General features: G+C 46.1%; 1 protein-coding gene across 1 annotated transcript in view; it reads left to right on the top strand.

Annotated features, from left to right (window-relative positions):
- The window catches only part of TBCD (tubulin folding cofactor D), a 707,681-nt gene that overhangs the window by 494,799 nt on the left and 194,420 nt on the right, over positions 1-18,462 (top strand). The window contains exon 27 of the mRNA XM_063961004.1: positions 9,538-9,619. Within this exon, the coding sequence (XP_063817074.1) occupies positions 9,538-9,619 (82 nt within the window). The remainder of the gene's footprint in view (positions 1-9,537; positions 9,620-18,462) is intronic.

Consider the following 18,462-nt stretch of genomic DNA (forward strand, 5'->3'; position numbering starts at 1 on the left):
ATTATGAAGTATTTTCTGGGTAATGTTACCAGCAATGTATAAGTTTACCAGACGTATAATTAATATTCCCTGGAAGGATGATATCTACAGTAAATTGGTCCCTGGTATAAAAATTACCAAAGGTTTATGGTGCTAAAATCACTCCTCATAATGACACATAGGAAGTAAGAGTTGGAAACAATGGCAGTGTTATATTGTTAAAATATGGTGGTCATTCCGAGTTGTTCGCTCGCTAGCAGTTTTTAGCAGCCGTGCAAACGCTATGCCGCCTCCCACTGGGAGTGTATTTTAGCTTAGCAGAAGTGCGAACGAAAGGATCGCAGAGCGGCGGCAAAGATTTTTTGTGTGCAGTTTTAGAGTAGCTCAATACCTATTCAGCGCTTACGATCACTTCAGACTGTTCAGTTGCTGTTTTGACGTCACGAACACGCCCCACGTTCGCCCAGCCACGCCTGCGTTTTTCCTGGTATGCCTGCGTTTTTTCGAACACTCCCTGAAAACGGTGAGACCGAGAAACGCCCTCTTCCTATCAATCACTCTGCGGCCAGCAGTGCGACTGAAAAGTTTTGCTAGATCTTGTGTGAAACTGCATCGTTCGTTGCAATAGTACAACGCGCGTGCGCATTGCACCGCATGCGTTGAAGTGCCGTTTTTTTGCCTGATCGCTGCGCAGCGAACGAATGCAGCTAGCGATCAACTCGGAATGACCCTGTCACGATCCGGGTTACAGGACACCATTATTTACCTTTCAGGTGTCTCCTGAGGCTGGCTCAGCGTTCCAGGGCCGGGTCTCAGTCATGCTGCTGATATCCTCACTTCATGTCTCCTCTCTGCCAGTCTGCAGATGCTGTCATAAGGAACTCTTGTCTGGATGGTGTTTCTGACCGCCGCGGCCTCCGCCGCCATTGCTGCGCTTCTGGTGCTCGGGTGGCTCTGCGTGGCGTCTCCTGTCGGTTGCGGCCTCTGTCGCCAGCATTGTGGTTCGGGTGCGCAGGCGGGTCTGCGTGGCGCTTCTCGCCCGCTGTGGTCTCTGCCGTCGGCTCCGTGTGTCTGATGCACGGGTTGGCGTCCGTTGGCTCCCGCCGCCATTGCTGTGGGCCCCGTGTGGTGCTACAGACTAGATTTCCCTCCAAGTGCCAGTATGGGCGCAGCCATGTTGGTTCTAATCACATGACGCTATTTCCACCAATCCACAGCATTGCTGAACTCTGCCTGAGTGCTCATCCAATCCCTGCACTGCTGAGGGTATAAAGGGACTGATCCTGAACCAGGAAGTTGTCAGTGCTTTGGTTGTCATTACCAGTGTAACCTGTCTCTGCTCCTTGTGGTTGATTATTAAATTCCAGGTATTCCAGCTCCTGTGTCTTCATTCCATCAGAGACCCGCACCAATCACCACCTTGCGGTGCAGCCTGACTTCACAGTGTCCTAACTGCTCTCTGCTACTGGCAGTGCTCTAAAACACTGGCTTCCAGTGCCTGGCTCCCAGCGGTGTTCAGCTTCACAGTACTATCGATGTTCCGCCATCGGTTTCCTTGATACCATCGGTATTCAGTCATCTATTCTTCAATATCACCGATCACTAGCGTCACCAGTGTCATTCAACTCTCCTCCTTTTAACACTGGTTCATCTGCACTTCTTCAGCAGTTCTCCATCACCGGTTCCAACCGGCAAACCCGGCAGTCTACGTGTACAATCTACTCTACAGTGCATTCAGCCTCTGTACAACATCTGCTGACCAGTTCATATCTCCATCTTATTGTTTCAGCATACAGGTGTTGGTGAAAGGACTTTCAATCTCCTAATCTCCTAACCCCTCAAACTAGTCTTGTTGTGGATACCACACCTAAGGACATTTCATCTATTGCTGCATTCAGTGGAACTGTGTACTGTTTTTAATCATTCCTCATATTCTACTACTGCTACTGCCGTGTACCATCTGAACTGCGCTGAATAAATATACATAAATTTTATCATTGTTGTCGTGGTCACATCTTCGGGCATTGCTGGAACAAATCTATCTGCATGTCCAGAAGCCCTATACTGCCGCCCAGGTTTACATACACACTAGCCCCTACAACTGAGGCCACTCCTGGTCAGCACCAGCCCTCAGTTGTGACAGACCCCCATTGTACAGTATTACCAGAAACAGATGGAAACACATACAGGCTATCTGCATATAGTGGTAGGGACATTAGCCCCCTCCTTTGGCATCTAGCCTTCAGGTGGGCTCTTCTCTGCTACTGGAAACTTAACAGGAAAATGCTTTCTTCACCAGCGTCGTGAGTTGCAGAGGCTACAAATGGTGTGGGAGAAATGCCCAGTATAAACATTATTATGCATTATTATTACAGCGCCATTATGGGTGGCAGAGCTACACGAGAGCGGGCTCAGCTGCATTTTGGCGCCTTCCTCTGCATAAGCAGCAGTAGCCACCTCATACAGCTCCTCCACATGTTCACAGTATCACTGGTAGAGGGGGAGAGCCGCTATTGGTGTACAGTTTACAGACCGTATCACTGTTTATATATATATATATATATATATATATATATATATATACATAAAATGCTGACAGCCTCACTGGGGCTGTACAGCGTTGGGTGCGCTGGGGTCCTCTCTACCGTGTCTCCTCTCACATGCATTAGGGCAGTCTTGTGTTGTAATCAGTATTAGGGACCCCCAGTGACAGAGACGCCTTGCCGTTCGGACTGGGGGCTTAACCCTATATCTGCAGATATACACAATTAAGATCTCTGTATTATCTGATTATTATGTAGTGTTATTTCTCACTCAGTGTGCATTAGGGATAGCAAATTGTTTTTCTCTTACCCAGAATTACCCCTCCCTTTTAGCACCTGAGTGACATCACAATCTGATTGAGCAGCTTACCAATAATGTGCATTGTATTGTAATCACTCTGTGTTGTATGTGTAATGTATGTGTATTTCATAAAGGTAATGTCAGATTCTCCCCTATTTAATCTGGCTCCGCTCCATATCATGTGAGCAGTGTAGTCAGTCATCACAAAATGCTGATAACAATGTGGGGGAGAGTCAAGAGCCTTCCTAGCTGGGGGCTTTCAAAACTATGATGTCTGATATGTCATCTCAACTCACTGCCAATGCCAATAAAACACAAGAACTGCAACAAGTAGTAGCTAACCTAGCTGCCAAGTCTGATGTTCCCCATCCACCCATGTCTACTACAGGTGCACAAAAATGTGCTTTACCTGCAATCCTATCAGATACTGATGATGATGTACAGGATGATGTGGGTCCCATTAGTGTGGATTCCACCCCTACACAGGCTATTGAACTCCTAATATTCGGCTATACGGGTTGTTACAGCTCCCCCTGGAGGACGCTAATAATCAGCAGTTGTTTTTCCTCCCACAAGACAAACTGACAGTCACATTTCCTGATTCCAAGGAATTGGATGATTTATTTAAATTAGCCTGGAAAAATCCAGATAAAAAATATCAGGTGTCCAAAAGGTTTTTGCATACCTTCCCCTTTGCCCTTGAAGGCAGGAAATTCTGGGAAGAATCTCCAGCAGTAGACGTCTCAGTCTCTCGCCTCTCTAAGAAGGTGGTGCTCCCAGCTCCGGGCTCCTTTACGGTAAAGGACCCAGGGGGATAGGAAAATTGAGACCACTCTAAAATCTATCTACACTGCTGCAGGTGTAGCTCAAAAAACCAGTCATTGCTGGTTGCTGGATGACACATGCAATTCATACGTGGGCTACTCAAATTCAGGAGGGTATTTCGGGTGATATGACCTTAGTTACTACTCTAACTTTCCTAAAACACATTCAGGAAACGGCAAGAGTCCTCTGTGACTCCCTTAAAGAGATTGGCAATATTAATGGTAGGACCACAGCTATGACTGTGTCTCCGCGCAGAGCCATATGGTTGCGTCAGTGGATTGCTGATGCTGACTCCAAAGGTAATGTGGAATCTCTGCCCTTCACAGGGAAATGGCTCTTTGGAGGTGAGTTTTACACATGGATCTCCAAAGCTACTGCTGGGAAATCCACGTTTCTCCCTTCAGGGGCTCCGCCTGCTAGGCGTGCCTACGGGACCGTCTACTCAGTCCTTTTGGTCCTCCAGATTTCGATCTAGAGCCAGGGGTGCCTCCAACGCAGCTAGAGGCTCCAGAAGTAAGCCTAAGAAACCAGCCGTTGCCAGTTCTCAAGAACAGAGCACCAGTTCAGCTTCCACAAAGACTTCGGCATGAAGGTGCCCACCCACCCCGAGGGGATCTCGTGGTGGGAGCTCTGTTATGTCACTACAGCCACATCTGGGACGGTTCCTGCCAAGATGGCTGGGTAAGGGACCTTATCTCTCAGGGTTACAAGCTGGAGTTCGACGGTGCTCCTCCCCAACGATTTTTCAAATCAAGCTTACCAGCTTTGGAATATATGCGTGTTACGCTACTACTGGCCATCGACAAGTTGGTACAGTCCCAGGTTATTGTTTCAGTGCCCCTGCTACAGCAAGGACAAAGTTGTAGTTCGTAGTGCCAAAACCAGACGGGTCTGTGAGACCCATTTTTGAATCCTTACCCGAAGGTTTCAAATTCAAGATGGAATCTTTGAGAGCGGTGATCGCAGGCCTGGAACACCAAGAATTCCTAGTGTCCATGGATATCAAGGACGCTTACCTCCATATCCCAATTTGGCCTCCTCATCAGGCCTATCTGCGGTTCGACCTACTGAGCGAACACTACCAGTTTCAGGCGTTACCTTTCGGCCTGTCTACAGCTCCGAGGGTGTTCACGAAGGTGATGGCGGAAATTATGTTCCAGCTCAGACTCCAGGGGGTCAACATTGTCCCTTACCTGGACGATCTCCTGATAAAAGCGAGTTCCAGGAAGATTCTACTGCTCCATATAGATCGCACTATCCAACTTCTGTCTCACCACGGGTGGATTCTCAATTTACAGAAGTCCCATCTGGAGCCGTCTCAACGGCTCCTGTTTCTGGGCATGATACTGTAGCTCAGAGAGTGTTCCTCCCAGAGGAAGGAAATGGTTCGCATGGTTCTCCGACCTGCTCGAGTTTCCATTCATCTTTGCATAAAATTGTTGGGAAAGATGGTGGCCTCATACAAGGCGATACAGTTCAAAAGGTTCCATGCCAAACCCTTCCAATTGGACATCCTGAACAAGTGGTCCGGTTCCCATATTCAGATGCACCAGATAATTCGGCTGTCACCCCAGGCCAGGATTTCACTCCTGTGGTGGCTACAGTCTTCCAACCTACTGAAGGGTCGACGCTTCGGGATTCAGGATTGGATTCTTCTCATGACGGAAGCGAGTCTGAGAGGATGGGGAGCTGTCACCCATGGGGTGCAGTTCCAGGACAGGTGGTCAGCCCAAAAGGCCCTACTTCTGATCAACATACTGAAACTTCAGGCTATCTACAATGCTCTGAGTCAGGCCTCCCCTCTACTCCGGGATCAGGCGATCCAGGTTCAGTCGGACAATACCACGGTAGTGTCATACATCAATCGACGAGGAGGCACAAAAAGCAAGACCTGCATGCGAGAAGTGTCAAAAATACTTCTCTGGGCGGAAAGAAATGCAAGAGCACTGTCCGCAATTTTCATTCCGGGAGTGGACATCTGGAAAGTGGACTTCCTGAGTCGCCACGATCTCCACCCGGGGGAGTGGGGATTACACCCTCAGGTGTTTCAACAGATCACTGACAGGTGGGGATGCCCACAGATCGACATGAAGCTTTGCTGCTACTGCTCGCGAACCAGAGATCCTCAGGCGAGCGCAGTGGATGCAGTGACATCACCTTGGCCCTACCAGCTAGTCTACCTATTTCATCCGATTCCGTTGATCCCAAGGGTGCTCAAGCAGATCAGACATCACGGAGTACAAGCAATCTTGATTGCCCCGGATTTGCCCCTGAGAGCGTGGTACGCGGCTCTTCTGGAAATGTCCATAGAAGACCCTTGGCCTCTGCCACTAAGAAGGGATCTTCAGCAACGACTGTTCGTCTACCCGGACTTACGGCGGCTTTGTTTGATGGCATGGAAGTTGAGCGGAACATCCTAGCTCACAAAGGGCTTTCCAAAAAGGTAATTGCCACTATGGTGCAAGCCAGAAAACGTGACGTCAAGACACTATCATCATATCTGGCGGAGATATGTCTCTTGGTGTGAGGAACACACATATCCATCTGCAGAATTCCACTTGGCAAGATTCCTTCGTTTCCTTCAGTCTGGAGTGGATAAAGGCATACTTCTTGGATCCATTAAGGTTCAGATTTCAGCTCTTTCTGTCTTCTTCCAGAAGAAGTTGGCTCTCTTGCCAGAAGTTCAGACCTTCTTGCAAGAGTTGCTTCACAACCATACTCAGTTTGTGCCGCCTATGGGGCCTTGGGATTTGGATATGGTGTTACGCTTTCTACAGTCCTCCTGGTTTTAATCTCTGATGACGGTAGAAGACAAATACCTCACGTGGAAGATGGTGATGTTACTGGTCCTGGCTTCTTCTAGACGTGTCTCAGAATGTGGGGCCTTATTGTGTAAAAGTCCATACTTTGTCTTTTACGAGGACAGAGCGGAGCTCAACTATGCAGCAGTTCCTGCCGAAGGTGGTCTCCGCATTTCTCTTGAATCAACCTTTTGTGATTCCTTCCAGTTCTGGCTCTTCTGCTCCTCAGGAGGCATTGGATGCACTGCGAGCCTTGAAGATCTATGTCGGGAGGACGGCTCGGATCAAAAAGACGGATTCCTTGTTCGTGCTGTATGATGCGCAGAAAAAGGGTTGCCCTGCTTCAAAGCAGTCCATTGCTCGTTGGATTCGGCTTACTATCCAACAGGCCTATGTGACGGCAGCCTTGCCGGTTCCTAAGTCTCTGAAGGTCCGCTCTACTAGATCGGTGGGCTCCTCCTGGGCGGCTGCCCGGGGAGTCTCGGCTTTGCAACTATGCCGAGCTGCTACCTGGTCGGGGAAGAACACCTTTGTGAGGTTCTACAAGTTTGATACCCTGGCCAAAGAAGATACCCAGTTTTGGTAGGCGGTGCTGCAGATGTCTCCGCACATTCCCGCCCGTTCTGGAAGCTTTGGGACATCCCCATCGTACTAATCTGTCCCCAATATCCCTTATGGATGCTAGAGAAAATAGGATTTTAATACCTACCGGTAAATCCTTTTCTCGTAGTCCATAAGGGATATTGGGTGCCCGCCTCTGTGCGGTGACTTTCTGCAGGTTCTCTGTTATGTGTTACCTGTTCAGCTGTTCCTGTTGCTGGCCCAGTTATGTTATGGTGTGCTGGTGTGTAAATCTCACCACACTTATTGTTGTTTTGTTCCTTCTCTCCAGTATGTAATTTCTCCTTCGAGCACTGTTTACCTATACTGCCTGTGGGAGGGGGCATAGAGGGGAGGAGCCAACACACTCAGTTGAATAAATTTAAAGTGCACTGGCTCCTTTGGACCCATCTATACTCCCATCGTACTAATTTGTCCCCAATATCCCTTATGGACTACGAGAAAAGGATTTACCAGTAGGTATTAAAATCCTATTTTTAAGTAGCTAGATGAGTATGAGGTAGCACTACTTTGTTAGATTTACATTTATCACTTGGTGTTAAATTGTCTGCACAGAACCACCTTTTAGCATAGGGTACAAGTGAGTGGCAGGTTAATGTAAATGTGTGGCTCAGTGGCGCCTCCTGCGTATTTGGCTGTGCTTTAACCAGCAATTACTGTAGGGCCTTAGTTTATTTCTGCTCGCATTTTGTAAGGTGTACTTTACGGGTACTTTTCTGCAGGCATTCACTAGAAAAGTAATTCATATCAATATCATAAATAGTGATGATATTAGGGCTTCACAATACATAAAGGGTTTTATTAAGGGCCTGACCAGTGATCGTGACAAGTGTGCAAAGTTTTGTGTTCTGCGCCAGTCATTGCATTGTAAAACAAAAAACAGCTGGTAAAATAGAAAACATGTACAAAAACCATAAAATGACTCCTAATAGACAACGGTTTCATGCAGTGAAATAAAGAGGTTAATGCAACGTCAGATCCTCAATTCCAATAACGATATGGTAATTTTTTTTACCTATTTATCTGTGAATATTACAAAGTACTTTTAATATTAAATTACAGGGTTGGAAAGAAAAATATTTTTTTTAAAAAACAAAACAAAAATAACTTTCTTTTAAACCATTTTTTTTTTTGCATTAATGTTTTAATGAAGAAAAAAATTGAATCCTGCTTATTATATTAATACTGTGAAACATTGCTATGTATTAGAACCCTTACTCAACCATGTGTTAATGTTTTCTAACATTACCAATTCAACGTTATTAGGCTTTGATATGATTTATTTTATATCTTAATAAAACAATTTTTTTTACTGCTTATTATTTCTATTACATCTGAATATAGTAGCTAACTTAAACATGTTAAACATACAAAGGACACTCAGATAGATGAAATTAAAAGTTAATGTTAAGCATTAGTCCCATTATTATACTTACTATGATTAAATAAATCTGAATAGTAATAAAAAAGGAAAATGCAAAATCCCTCTTCAGAGAAACACATACATACAAAAAAGTAGGAGTAAAGCATTTGCACTGGGCACGCCACTGGCATTAAACATTTTGAATAAAAACACTAATTTTTTAGTATAATAGTTTTTGTTTTTTAAAGAAGTCACGGCACCGTGTCTGTAGTTACAGCATAATAAAAAAGTGTTTAAAAAAAAAAAACCATTTGGTTTAAACCAGCCAACCCTGTTAAATAACCCTGAAGTTTAGATTGTGTCCTTTGTATATTGTTTTTTGCCCTTTACGCACAGGCCTTTTCCCCATGTATGTCACTAGTTTTTCAGTGAACAGCACCAGACTGTATCTTGCTGTAAAAATAGCCATGCTTTATCACCACTACAGTTTTAGGAAACATACACGTAAAAACCTGTTTTACTCCCCAAACGAATCTTCCCAATAAACACATTTTACCAACGTTTGTGTACTATATAGGTAATCCCTGCAGTGTAGCACCTTGTGCAATGTACAGTTTATAAACTGATAGGTTTGTACAAATGACCCAAATTCTGTGGCAGAAATAAGGCAACTTAATACAATCATAGTTCAATGTTTTTATAATGAGCTAAGGTGGCCACTTTGATGCACAGTGGGGTGATTTTCCCATGATGCACAGGACAGCTACACAAAATCAAACAACATACTTCTCCAAAATACCAAGATTTTAGTGGGTCTTAAGTTATAGGGTAAGGCATAGCTACTAAGCAATTAAGTTTTCATATAACAACAATTTCTTAACAGACCAGTTTAAAAAGTAAAAAAAACTTGATGTGGACTTGATGTTCACTTTCTGGAGAATCACCAAGTGAATTGTATGTACTCAGAGAGTGGTTTGTGATCCAGAAAAAGCTGCCATTTTGCCTGCGGAAAGAGTGGGCTAGAATATGAAAATGTACAATACTCCTTGGTGGTTGACAGTGTGTCTGCAATGTATTAATACTATTCTTTTATTTGGCCTATAGGAAGCTGCTGTATCAGCCTTGTCTGCATTGTGTAATGAGTTTTACCAGGGCCCAGCTGGAGAGGTTGATCCGGTCATACAAGGTAGATGAATCATACCTGGTTCTCTTCTTAACAGGACCACATTAATGTCATCAGCAGCCAGCACTGAGCCGTGCAAGGGTGATTAACTTCTGGATATTTGGACCCATCCCTGCAGTCACACCTATATTTCTATACTAGTAACATAATAAGTGTATGGGGTGACTGCTTTCCTATATATTTAAACATTTCTGTAACTTGAATGAGGAAAAGAGCCTGCAGGGGATGAAAGAAAAGGGATTGTACTGTACCAAACCCTACAGTAATTTTTAGGTGTTTCTTCTGTGTCTTGCATCATCATTTAGTCAAATTTCTAGCCTCGTCAGGCTGTCAGCGTGTGCGCAAGTAAATGCCAGAGAGCATGAGATGCATTGACAATAACTGAAGCTATTTGAGTGCAAAGTGAGCCCAATAGGTAAGGTTTGAAAGAGCACCTGCTGTGTACAGACAGTGGAGGCAGCCATTGATCTTGTACATCATTTGCACTAATTAAATTATACCACAACAGTGTCATGTGATCTGTGAATGGAATTGTTTGTCCACAGCTCCATTTATTTGAGATGCTCCAAATATCTTCTTATCCAACAAGAACCGTTCATATGTGTTTGTGGATGCTGACCATAACTTATTGTAACAGAAATGCATTTTAAAATGTAAGGCCGTCACATATGAGAGTCTTGTAACTGTTTTATTATTGTGGACATTTTACTGTGGGCAAGTAGGTTGAAACTGTGATGTATTTATTTTTATTTAGTGCCACCATATTTCACTGCACTGTAGACACTGTATTTACTTGTTCACATAAGTACCTTAGCCCATTGGAGATTACATGATTTGGTTCCTGCTAAGATGCATTCCATATACCCACTATCCTCTGATATTTGTTGGCGGCAGTGTTGCCACAAAGGTTCCATTATACATATACAGTATGGTGGGACTGTCCATATGTCTCAGACTTTTTAGATATGGTACTTTCCCTGATAGGTAGAGCAATCAACATAACACCCTTAAATATTTGCTGGATGTTTGCTTTGCAGACTGCTTCATGGATTTTCAAAAACGAGCTGTAAACTTTTCAGACACATATGAAATGCAACTAAGCTCCTCATTGTTAGGAATTGGAAGCAACGTACTGTGCCCTCTCTTCCAGCTGTCACTAAAATAATATGGTATAATACCTCTATGGAGTACTCCACTGCTTCCCCCCCAGGTCTGGGAACCTTGGTTTACCCACCATAACCTGGATCACTTTGATAAATATCTTTGGGCCTAATTCAGACCTGATAGCTCGCTAGCTGGTTTTTGCAGTCCTGCATTCGCATAGTCGCCACCCACTGGGGAGTGTATTTTAGCTGTGCAATTGTGTGATCGTATGTGCAGCCGAGCGGTACAAAAAGCTTTAGTGCAGTTTCTGAGTAGCCCAGGACTTACTCGGCCGCTGCGATCACTTCAGCCTGTCCGGGACCGGAATTTACATCAGACACCTGCCCTGCAAACGCTTGTCCACAAATACTTGTATGTGTTATTTGGTCTCCAGTGAGTAATGTTACTAACTTTATTGTACTATTATAATTAAAGTTAATGAAAAAAAAATATGCGTTTCCATAAAAACTTAGTAGCTGAGAATCATGTTACAGAGTAACAGAATGAGGCACAGTGGTCTTAAAGGTGGGTACACACTAGTAGATATATCTGCAGATCAATTGATCTGCAGATATATCTATGTACGGATCGGGCAGTGTGCTGTGCATACACACTGCCCGATCCGTCGGGGGACTGACGTCATGAACTGAGCGGGCGGGCGCGCCCGCCCAGTTCATCTGTCAATCACCGCCGGCCGCCGCAGCATGTGTACGGGGCGGTCGTCACCCACAGCGACGCGCCAATATATCGTTAGATATATTGGCCGTCGGCTGTGCTGCGCAGCCGACGCGATACGTCTGTGAACGACGGAGTTCACAGACGTATCGCCCGTACACATTGGCCGACGCTCCCGCGATATATCGGCCATTCAAGAGAACGGCCGATATATCGACCAGTGTGTACGGGCCTTAAGAGTATGAGCCAACCAAGGGGACTCTTTGTAGGTTTGCTTCTGAGAAGGACACAAGACCAGGAGAGAAACAGGTCTTGGAACAAGTGTGTGCAAGTGTGGAACACTTTGGAACACTACTCAGAGAGGAGGTTACTTATATAGATGGGGCCAAACTGTGGACGTCTTTATGGATTAGGGTTAATGCATGAAATTTAATCTTATGGTGTAGTGATGTGCAGCGCAAAGATTAGCCACTGAGGTTGTGTAGCTGACGAGGTGAATACGTCTATACATGATGGATTGCAGTGGAGACATTGGGGCTTTGAGCATATTAGAAAAGAGTAGCCATGCCGAGATATTAGTGCAGGAACTAAAGACCTTGTGTCATGGGGATACATATGATATCCCGGCAGATGGGATGCCAACTGTCACTATCCCGACAGCAGCATCTCATCCTCCAGAATCCTGGCAGCGAGGCAGTGAGTCCCCTCGTGGGCTCACTGTGCTCACCACACAACGAGCTTAGTTGGCTTGCTGTGTTCGCTACAGGTTCTATTCCCGAGCGGAAATACCGAGCTTGTGTCGGGATTCCTGGTGTCGGTATTTCACCGGCTGTCGGGATTCCAGGGTCGGCCTCCTGAACGATGGGATACCAACAGCCAGTATATTGACTGCATCCTGTGTCGTGGTGTGCTAGGAAAGGACATATGATAAAGAAGCTTCCATAAGTGAAAGCATCTGGATTTGGGCAGTGGTTGAATGCAGGCTTCGGAGGGTAGTGGTCAGTGGCAAGGATGATCCCCAGTACAAGAGCACGATACTGTAAGTAGGTGTTATGTCAGCACTGTTGACGTTGTTGAATAATTCACCAAGTGTAACTGCAGAAATATTACCAGTCATTTTATTAAGAATCCAGCAATCTGAGAGATTAAAGAAGAAGGTAGCAGAGGATTAGATAGATGAGCTTCAGTATCATGGTTGTAAAATCCATAGAATTTTTTCAAGGGAGGGGTTTTGATTGAAAACAGAAGGTTGCCTAGGACAAGCCTCATAGTACTCTGACGCACATTGCGTTTGTGCGCCAGCTATGTAATCAGCAGAGGCGGGGTGCTGTGCTTATGTAATGTTCTGTGCAGTCCAGCTATCTGTTAGCAGTGTGTCTGGATAACATCAAGGGCCCTTTTACCCTGGGCCAAGTTTAAACGTATCCCTAAAATCAGCTTAGTACAATTCTCAGTGTACAGAAGCAGGTCATCCCGTGTACTCAGAGCCCTGTATGCCTCTTCATTTGTGTCACATTAACTGCTTTCAGCGTATCACCATGTAAACTTAGCCCTCTTGTTATCTCTATGGATAGTAAACTAATCGATTACTCTGAGGCATGTTTTTAAAGATGTATCTTTGTGCTTTTCTTTTCCTGAAAATGGTCAGCAGAGGGCAGTATTGTTTCTATATATATATAGATATAGATATATATAGGTAGATAGATAGATTCATCACTAACCTCTCTGTTGCTATGTCTCCAAAATATGTAAGTTGAATGATTACAGTGCTTGTACAAGGCTTTCTTCATGTAGCCAATCGAGTATGAGTAGTGTGTGTCGTCGGATTTTATGGTGTATTCTTACTGGTATCTGTATCAAGATAAATTCACCTGTACAATATCAGGGGTGGACAATGGTTTTAACTGCTAAATCGTAAATAATAGCGTGAAGGCATTTATTACATTTAGAGTTGATGTAATGGAAGGTCATCATACAATACAGTACATACAGCACCTGTTACTATTTCAAATGGCTAGTGACACTTCATGTTAAGCAGATGTACAGTTAAGCAACTTACTGTTCTCAAGTACACTGCATTCTTTCATTTCTCTTACGTCCTAGAGGATGCTGGGGACTCCGTAAGGACCATGGGGTATAGACGGGCTACGCAGGAGACATGGGCACTATAAAGAACTTTAGAATGGGTGTGCACTGGCTCCTCCCTCTATGCCCCTCCTCCAGATCTCAGTTAGATCCTGTGCCCAGCGGAGATAGGGTGCACTACAGGGGAGCTCTCCTGGTTTTCTCTGAAAAATAATTTTATTAGGTTTTTTATTTTCAGGGAGCACTGCTGGCAACAGGCTCCCTGCATCATGGGACTGAGGAGAGAGAAGCAGACCTACTTCAGTGATAGGCTCTGCTTCTTAGGCTACTGGACACCATTAGCTCCAGAGGGAGTCGGAACGCAAGTCTCCTCCCGCCGTTCGTCCCAGAGCCGCGCCGCCGTCCTCCTCGCAGAGCCGGAAGATAGAAGCCGGGTGAGTATAAGAAGAAAAGAAGACATCAAGGCGGCAGAAGACTTCGGATCTTCACTGAGGTAAGCACGCAGCGTTACCGCTGCGCGCCATTGCTCCCACACACACTACACACACTAGCGGGCACTGATGGGTGCAGGGCGCAGGGGGGGGCGCCCTGGGCAGCAATAAAACCTCTGTTTCTGGCATAGACACTGCGGAGGCAGTAATTCTATAAACCCCCGCCAGTTTGAGATATTTTGAGCGGTACCGAAGCCCGCCGCCGGAGGGGGCGGAGCTAGGTCCCTCAGCACTAACCAGCGCCATTTTCTCCACAGGGATCTGCAGAGAACCTGGCTCCCCGGTCTCTCCCCTGCTGACCACGGTGACACAGGGCTGAAAAGAGGAGAGGGGGGGGGGCACTTGTAAGGCGCAGTGAGTGTATTACACAGTAATATAATATAAAAGCGCTATTATCTGGGACATTATAACCGAACCCCCCCGAACTTCACCCTTTTTACACGGGTCCGAGCCATACTCGGATTCTCCCGTATGGCTCGGGTAACCCGAGCGCGCCCGAACGTCATCATCCCGCTGTCGGATTCTCGCGAGATTCGGATTCTATATAAGCCGCGCGTCGCCGCCATTTTCACTCGTGCATTGCAAATGTTAGGGAGAGGACGTGGCTGGCGTCCTCTCCGTTATTGTTGAATTTGATTGTGCATTATTGCTTAATTCATTGTGGGGAGGACTGGGGAGCAGCTGTATAATATAGGAGGAATACAGTGCAGAGTTTTGCTGATCTGTGACCACCAGTTATCCGTTCTCTGCCTGAAAAAAACGCTCCATATCTGTGCTCAGTGTGCTGCATATATACAGTATCTGTGCTCACACTGCTTAATTGTGGGGACTGGGGAGCAGCTGTATTATATAGCAGGAGTACAGTGCAGAGTTTTGCTGACAGTGACCACCAGTATACGTTGTCTGCCTGAAAAACACTCCATATCTGTGCTCAGTGTGCTGCTTTATTTTAATGTGGGGACTGGGGACCACCAGTATAATTAATATTATATAGGAGGAGTACAGTGCAGAGTTTTGCTGACAGTGACCACCATTATACGTTGTCTGCCTGAAAAACACTCCATATCTGTGCTCAGTGTGCTGCTTTATTGTCGGGACTGGGGAGTCGGGACCACCAGTATAATATATAGGAGGAGTACAGTGCAGAGTTTTGCTGACACAGTGACCACCAGTATACTATATATAGCAGTATGGTACGGAAGGCCACTGCTGTACCTACCTCTGTGTCGTCATTAAGTATACTATCCATCTACATTCTATACCTGTGGTGCATTTTAGTTTTGCAGTTTGCTGACACAGTGACCACCAGTATACTATATATAGCAGTACGGTACGGAAGGCCACTGCTGTACCTACCTCTGTGTCGTCATTAAGTATACTATCCATCTACATTCTATACCTGTGGTGCATTTTAGTTTTGCAGTTTGCTGACACAGTGACCACCAGTATACTATATATAGCAGTACGGTACGGAAGGCCACTGCTGTACCTACCTCTGTGTCGTCATTAAGTATACTATCCATCTACATTCTATACCTGTGGTGCATTTTAGTTGTGCGCAGTATATATAGTAGTAGGCCATTGCTATTGATACTGGCATATAATTCCACACATTAAAATATGGAGAACAAAAATGTGGAGGTTAAAATAGGGAAAGATCAAGATCCACTTCCACCTCGTGCTGAAGCTGCTGCCACTAGTCATGGCCGAGACGATGAAATGCCATCAACGTCGTCTGCCAAGGCCGATGCCCAATGTCATAGTAGAGAGCATGTAAAATCCAAAAAACAAAAGTTCAGTAAAATGACCCAAAAATCAAAATTAAAAGCGTCTGAGGAGAAGCGTAAACTTGCCAATATGCCATTTACGACACGGAGTGGCAAGGAACGGCTGAGGCCCTGGCCTATGTTCATGGCTAGTGGTTCAGCTTCACATGAGGATGGAAGCACTCATCCTCTCGCTAGAAAAATGAAAAGACTTAAGCTGGCAAAAGCACAGCAAAGAACTGTGCGTTCTTCTAAATCACAAATACCCAAGGAGAGTCCAATTGTGTCGGTTGCGATGCCTGACCTTCCCAACACTGGACGGGAAGAGCTTGCGCCTTCCACCATTTGCATGCCCCCTGCAAGTGCTGGAAGGAGCACCCGCAGTCCAGTTCCTGATAGTCAAATTGAAGATGTCACTGTTGAAGTACACCAGGATGAGGATATGGGTGTTGCTGGCGCTGGGGAGGAAATTGACAAGGAGGATTCTGATGGTGAGGTGGTTTGTTTAAGTCAGGCACCCGGGGAGACACCTGTTGTCCGTGGGACGAATATGGCCATTGACATGCCTGGTCAAAATACAAAAAAAATCAGCTCTTCGGTGTGGAATTATTTCAACACAAATGCGGACAACAGGTGTCAAGCCGTGTGTTGCCTTTGTCAAGCTGTAATAAGTAGGGGTAAGGACGTTAACCACCTCGGAACATCCTCCCTTATACGTCACCTGCAGCACATTCATCATAAGTCAGTGACAAGTTCAAAAACTTTGGGTGACAGCGGAAGCAGTCCACTGACCACTAAATCCCTTCCTCTTGTAACCAAGCTCCTGCAAACCACACCACCAACTCCCCCAGTGTCAATTTCCTCCTTACCCAGGAAAGCCAATAGTCCTGCAGGCCATGTCACTGGCAAGTCTGACGAGTCCTCTCCTGCCTGGGATTCCTCCGATGCATCCTTGAGTGTAACGCCTACTACTGCTGCTGGCGCTGCTGTTGTAGCTGCTGGGAGTCGATCGTCATCCCAGAGGGGAAGTCGGAAGACCACTTGTACTACTTCCAGTAAGCAATTGACTGTCCAACAGTCCTTTGCGAGGAAAATGAAATTTCTCTATCGTCCTAAGTGGATGCTGGGGTTCCTGAAAGGACCATGGGGAATAGCGGCTCCGCAGGAGACAGGGCACAAAAGTAAAGCTTTTACAGGTCAGGTGGTGTGTACTGGCTCCTCCCCCTATGACCCTCCTCCAGACTCCAGTTAGATTTTTGTGCCCGGCCGAGAAGGGTGCAATTCTAGGTGGCTCTCATAAAGAGCTGCTTAGAGAGTTTAGCTTAGGTTTTTTATTTTACAGTGATTCCTGCTGGCAACAGGATCACTGCAACGAGGGACAGAGGGGAGAAGAAGTGAACTCACCTGCGTGCAGGATGGATTGGCTTCTTGGCTACTGGACATGAAGCTCCAGAGGGACGATCACAGGTACAGCCTGGATGGTCACCGGAGCCACGCCGCCGGCCCCCTCACAGATGCTGAAGCAAGAAGAGGTCCAGAATCGGCGGCTGAAGACTCCTGCAGTCTTCTTAAGGTAGCGCACAGCACTGCAGCTGTGCGCCATTTTCCTCTCAGCACACTTCACACGGCAGTCACTGAGGGTGCAGGGCGCTGGGGGGGGGGCGCCCTGGGAGGCAAATGAAAACCTTTAAAAAGGCTAAAAATACCTCACATATAGCCCCAGAGGCTATATGGAGATATTTACCCCTGCCTAAATGTACTAAATAGCGGGAGACGAGCCCGCCGAAAAAGGGGCGGGGCCTATCTCCTCAGCACACGGCGCCATTTTCTGTCACAGCTCCGCTGGTCAGGAAGGCTCCCAGGTCTCTCCCCTGCACTGCACTACAGAAACAGGGTATAACAGAGAGGGGGGGCAAAATAAATGGCAATATATTAATATAAAAGCAGCTATAAGGGAGCACTTAATCATAAGGCTATCCCTGTCATATATAGCGCTTTTTGGTGTGTGCTGGCAGACTCTCCCTCTGTCTCCCCAAAGGGCTAGTGGGTCCTGTCTTCGTATAGAGCATTCCCTGTGTGTCTGCTGTGTGTCGGTACGTGTGTGTCGACATGTATGAGGACGTTATTGGTGTGGAGGCGGAGCAATTGCCAAATATGAGGATGTCACCTCCTAGGGGGTCGACACCAGAATGGATGCCTTTATTTGTGGAATTACGGGATAGCGTCAACTCGCTTAAGCAGTCGTTTGCCGACATGAGGCGGCCGGACACTCAATTAGTGCCTGTCCAGGCGCCTCAAACACCGTCAGGGGCTGTAAAACGCCCCTTGCCTCAGTCGGTCGACACAGACCCAGACACAGGCACTGATTCCGGTGGTGAAGGTGACGAATCAACCGTATTTTCCAGTAGGGCCACACGTTATATGATTTTGGCAATAAAGGAGATGTTACATTTAGCTGATACTACAGGTACCACTAAACAGGGTATTATGTGGGGTGTGAAAAAACTACCAGTAGTTTTTACCGAATCAGAAGAATTAAATGACGTGTGTGATGAAGCGTGGGGTGCCCCGATAAAAAACTGCTAATTTCAAAGAAGTTATTGGCTTTATACCCTTTCCCGCCAGAGGTTAGGGAGCGCTGGGAAACACCTCCTAGGGTGGACAAAGCGCTAACACGCTTATCAAA

Source organism: Pseudophryne corroboree, chromosome 3 (assembly GCF_028390025.1).
Source record: "Pseudophryne corroboree isolate aPseCor3 chromosome 3, aPseCor3.hap2, whole genome shotgun sequence".
NCBI classification, from domain to species: Eukaryota; Metazoa; Chordata; class Amphibia; order Anura; family Myobatrachidae; genus Pseudophryne; species Pseudophryne corroboree.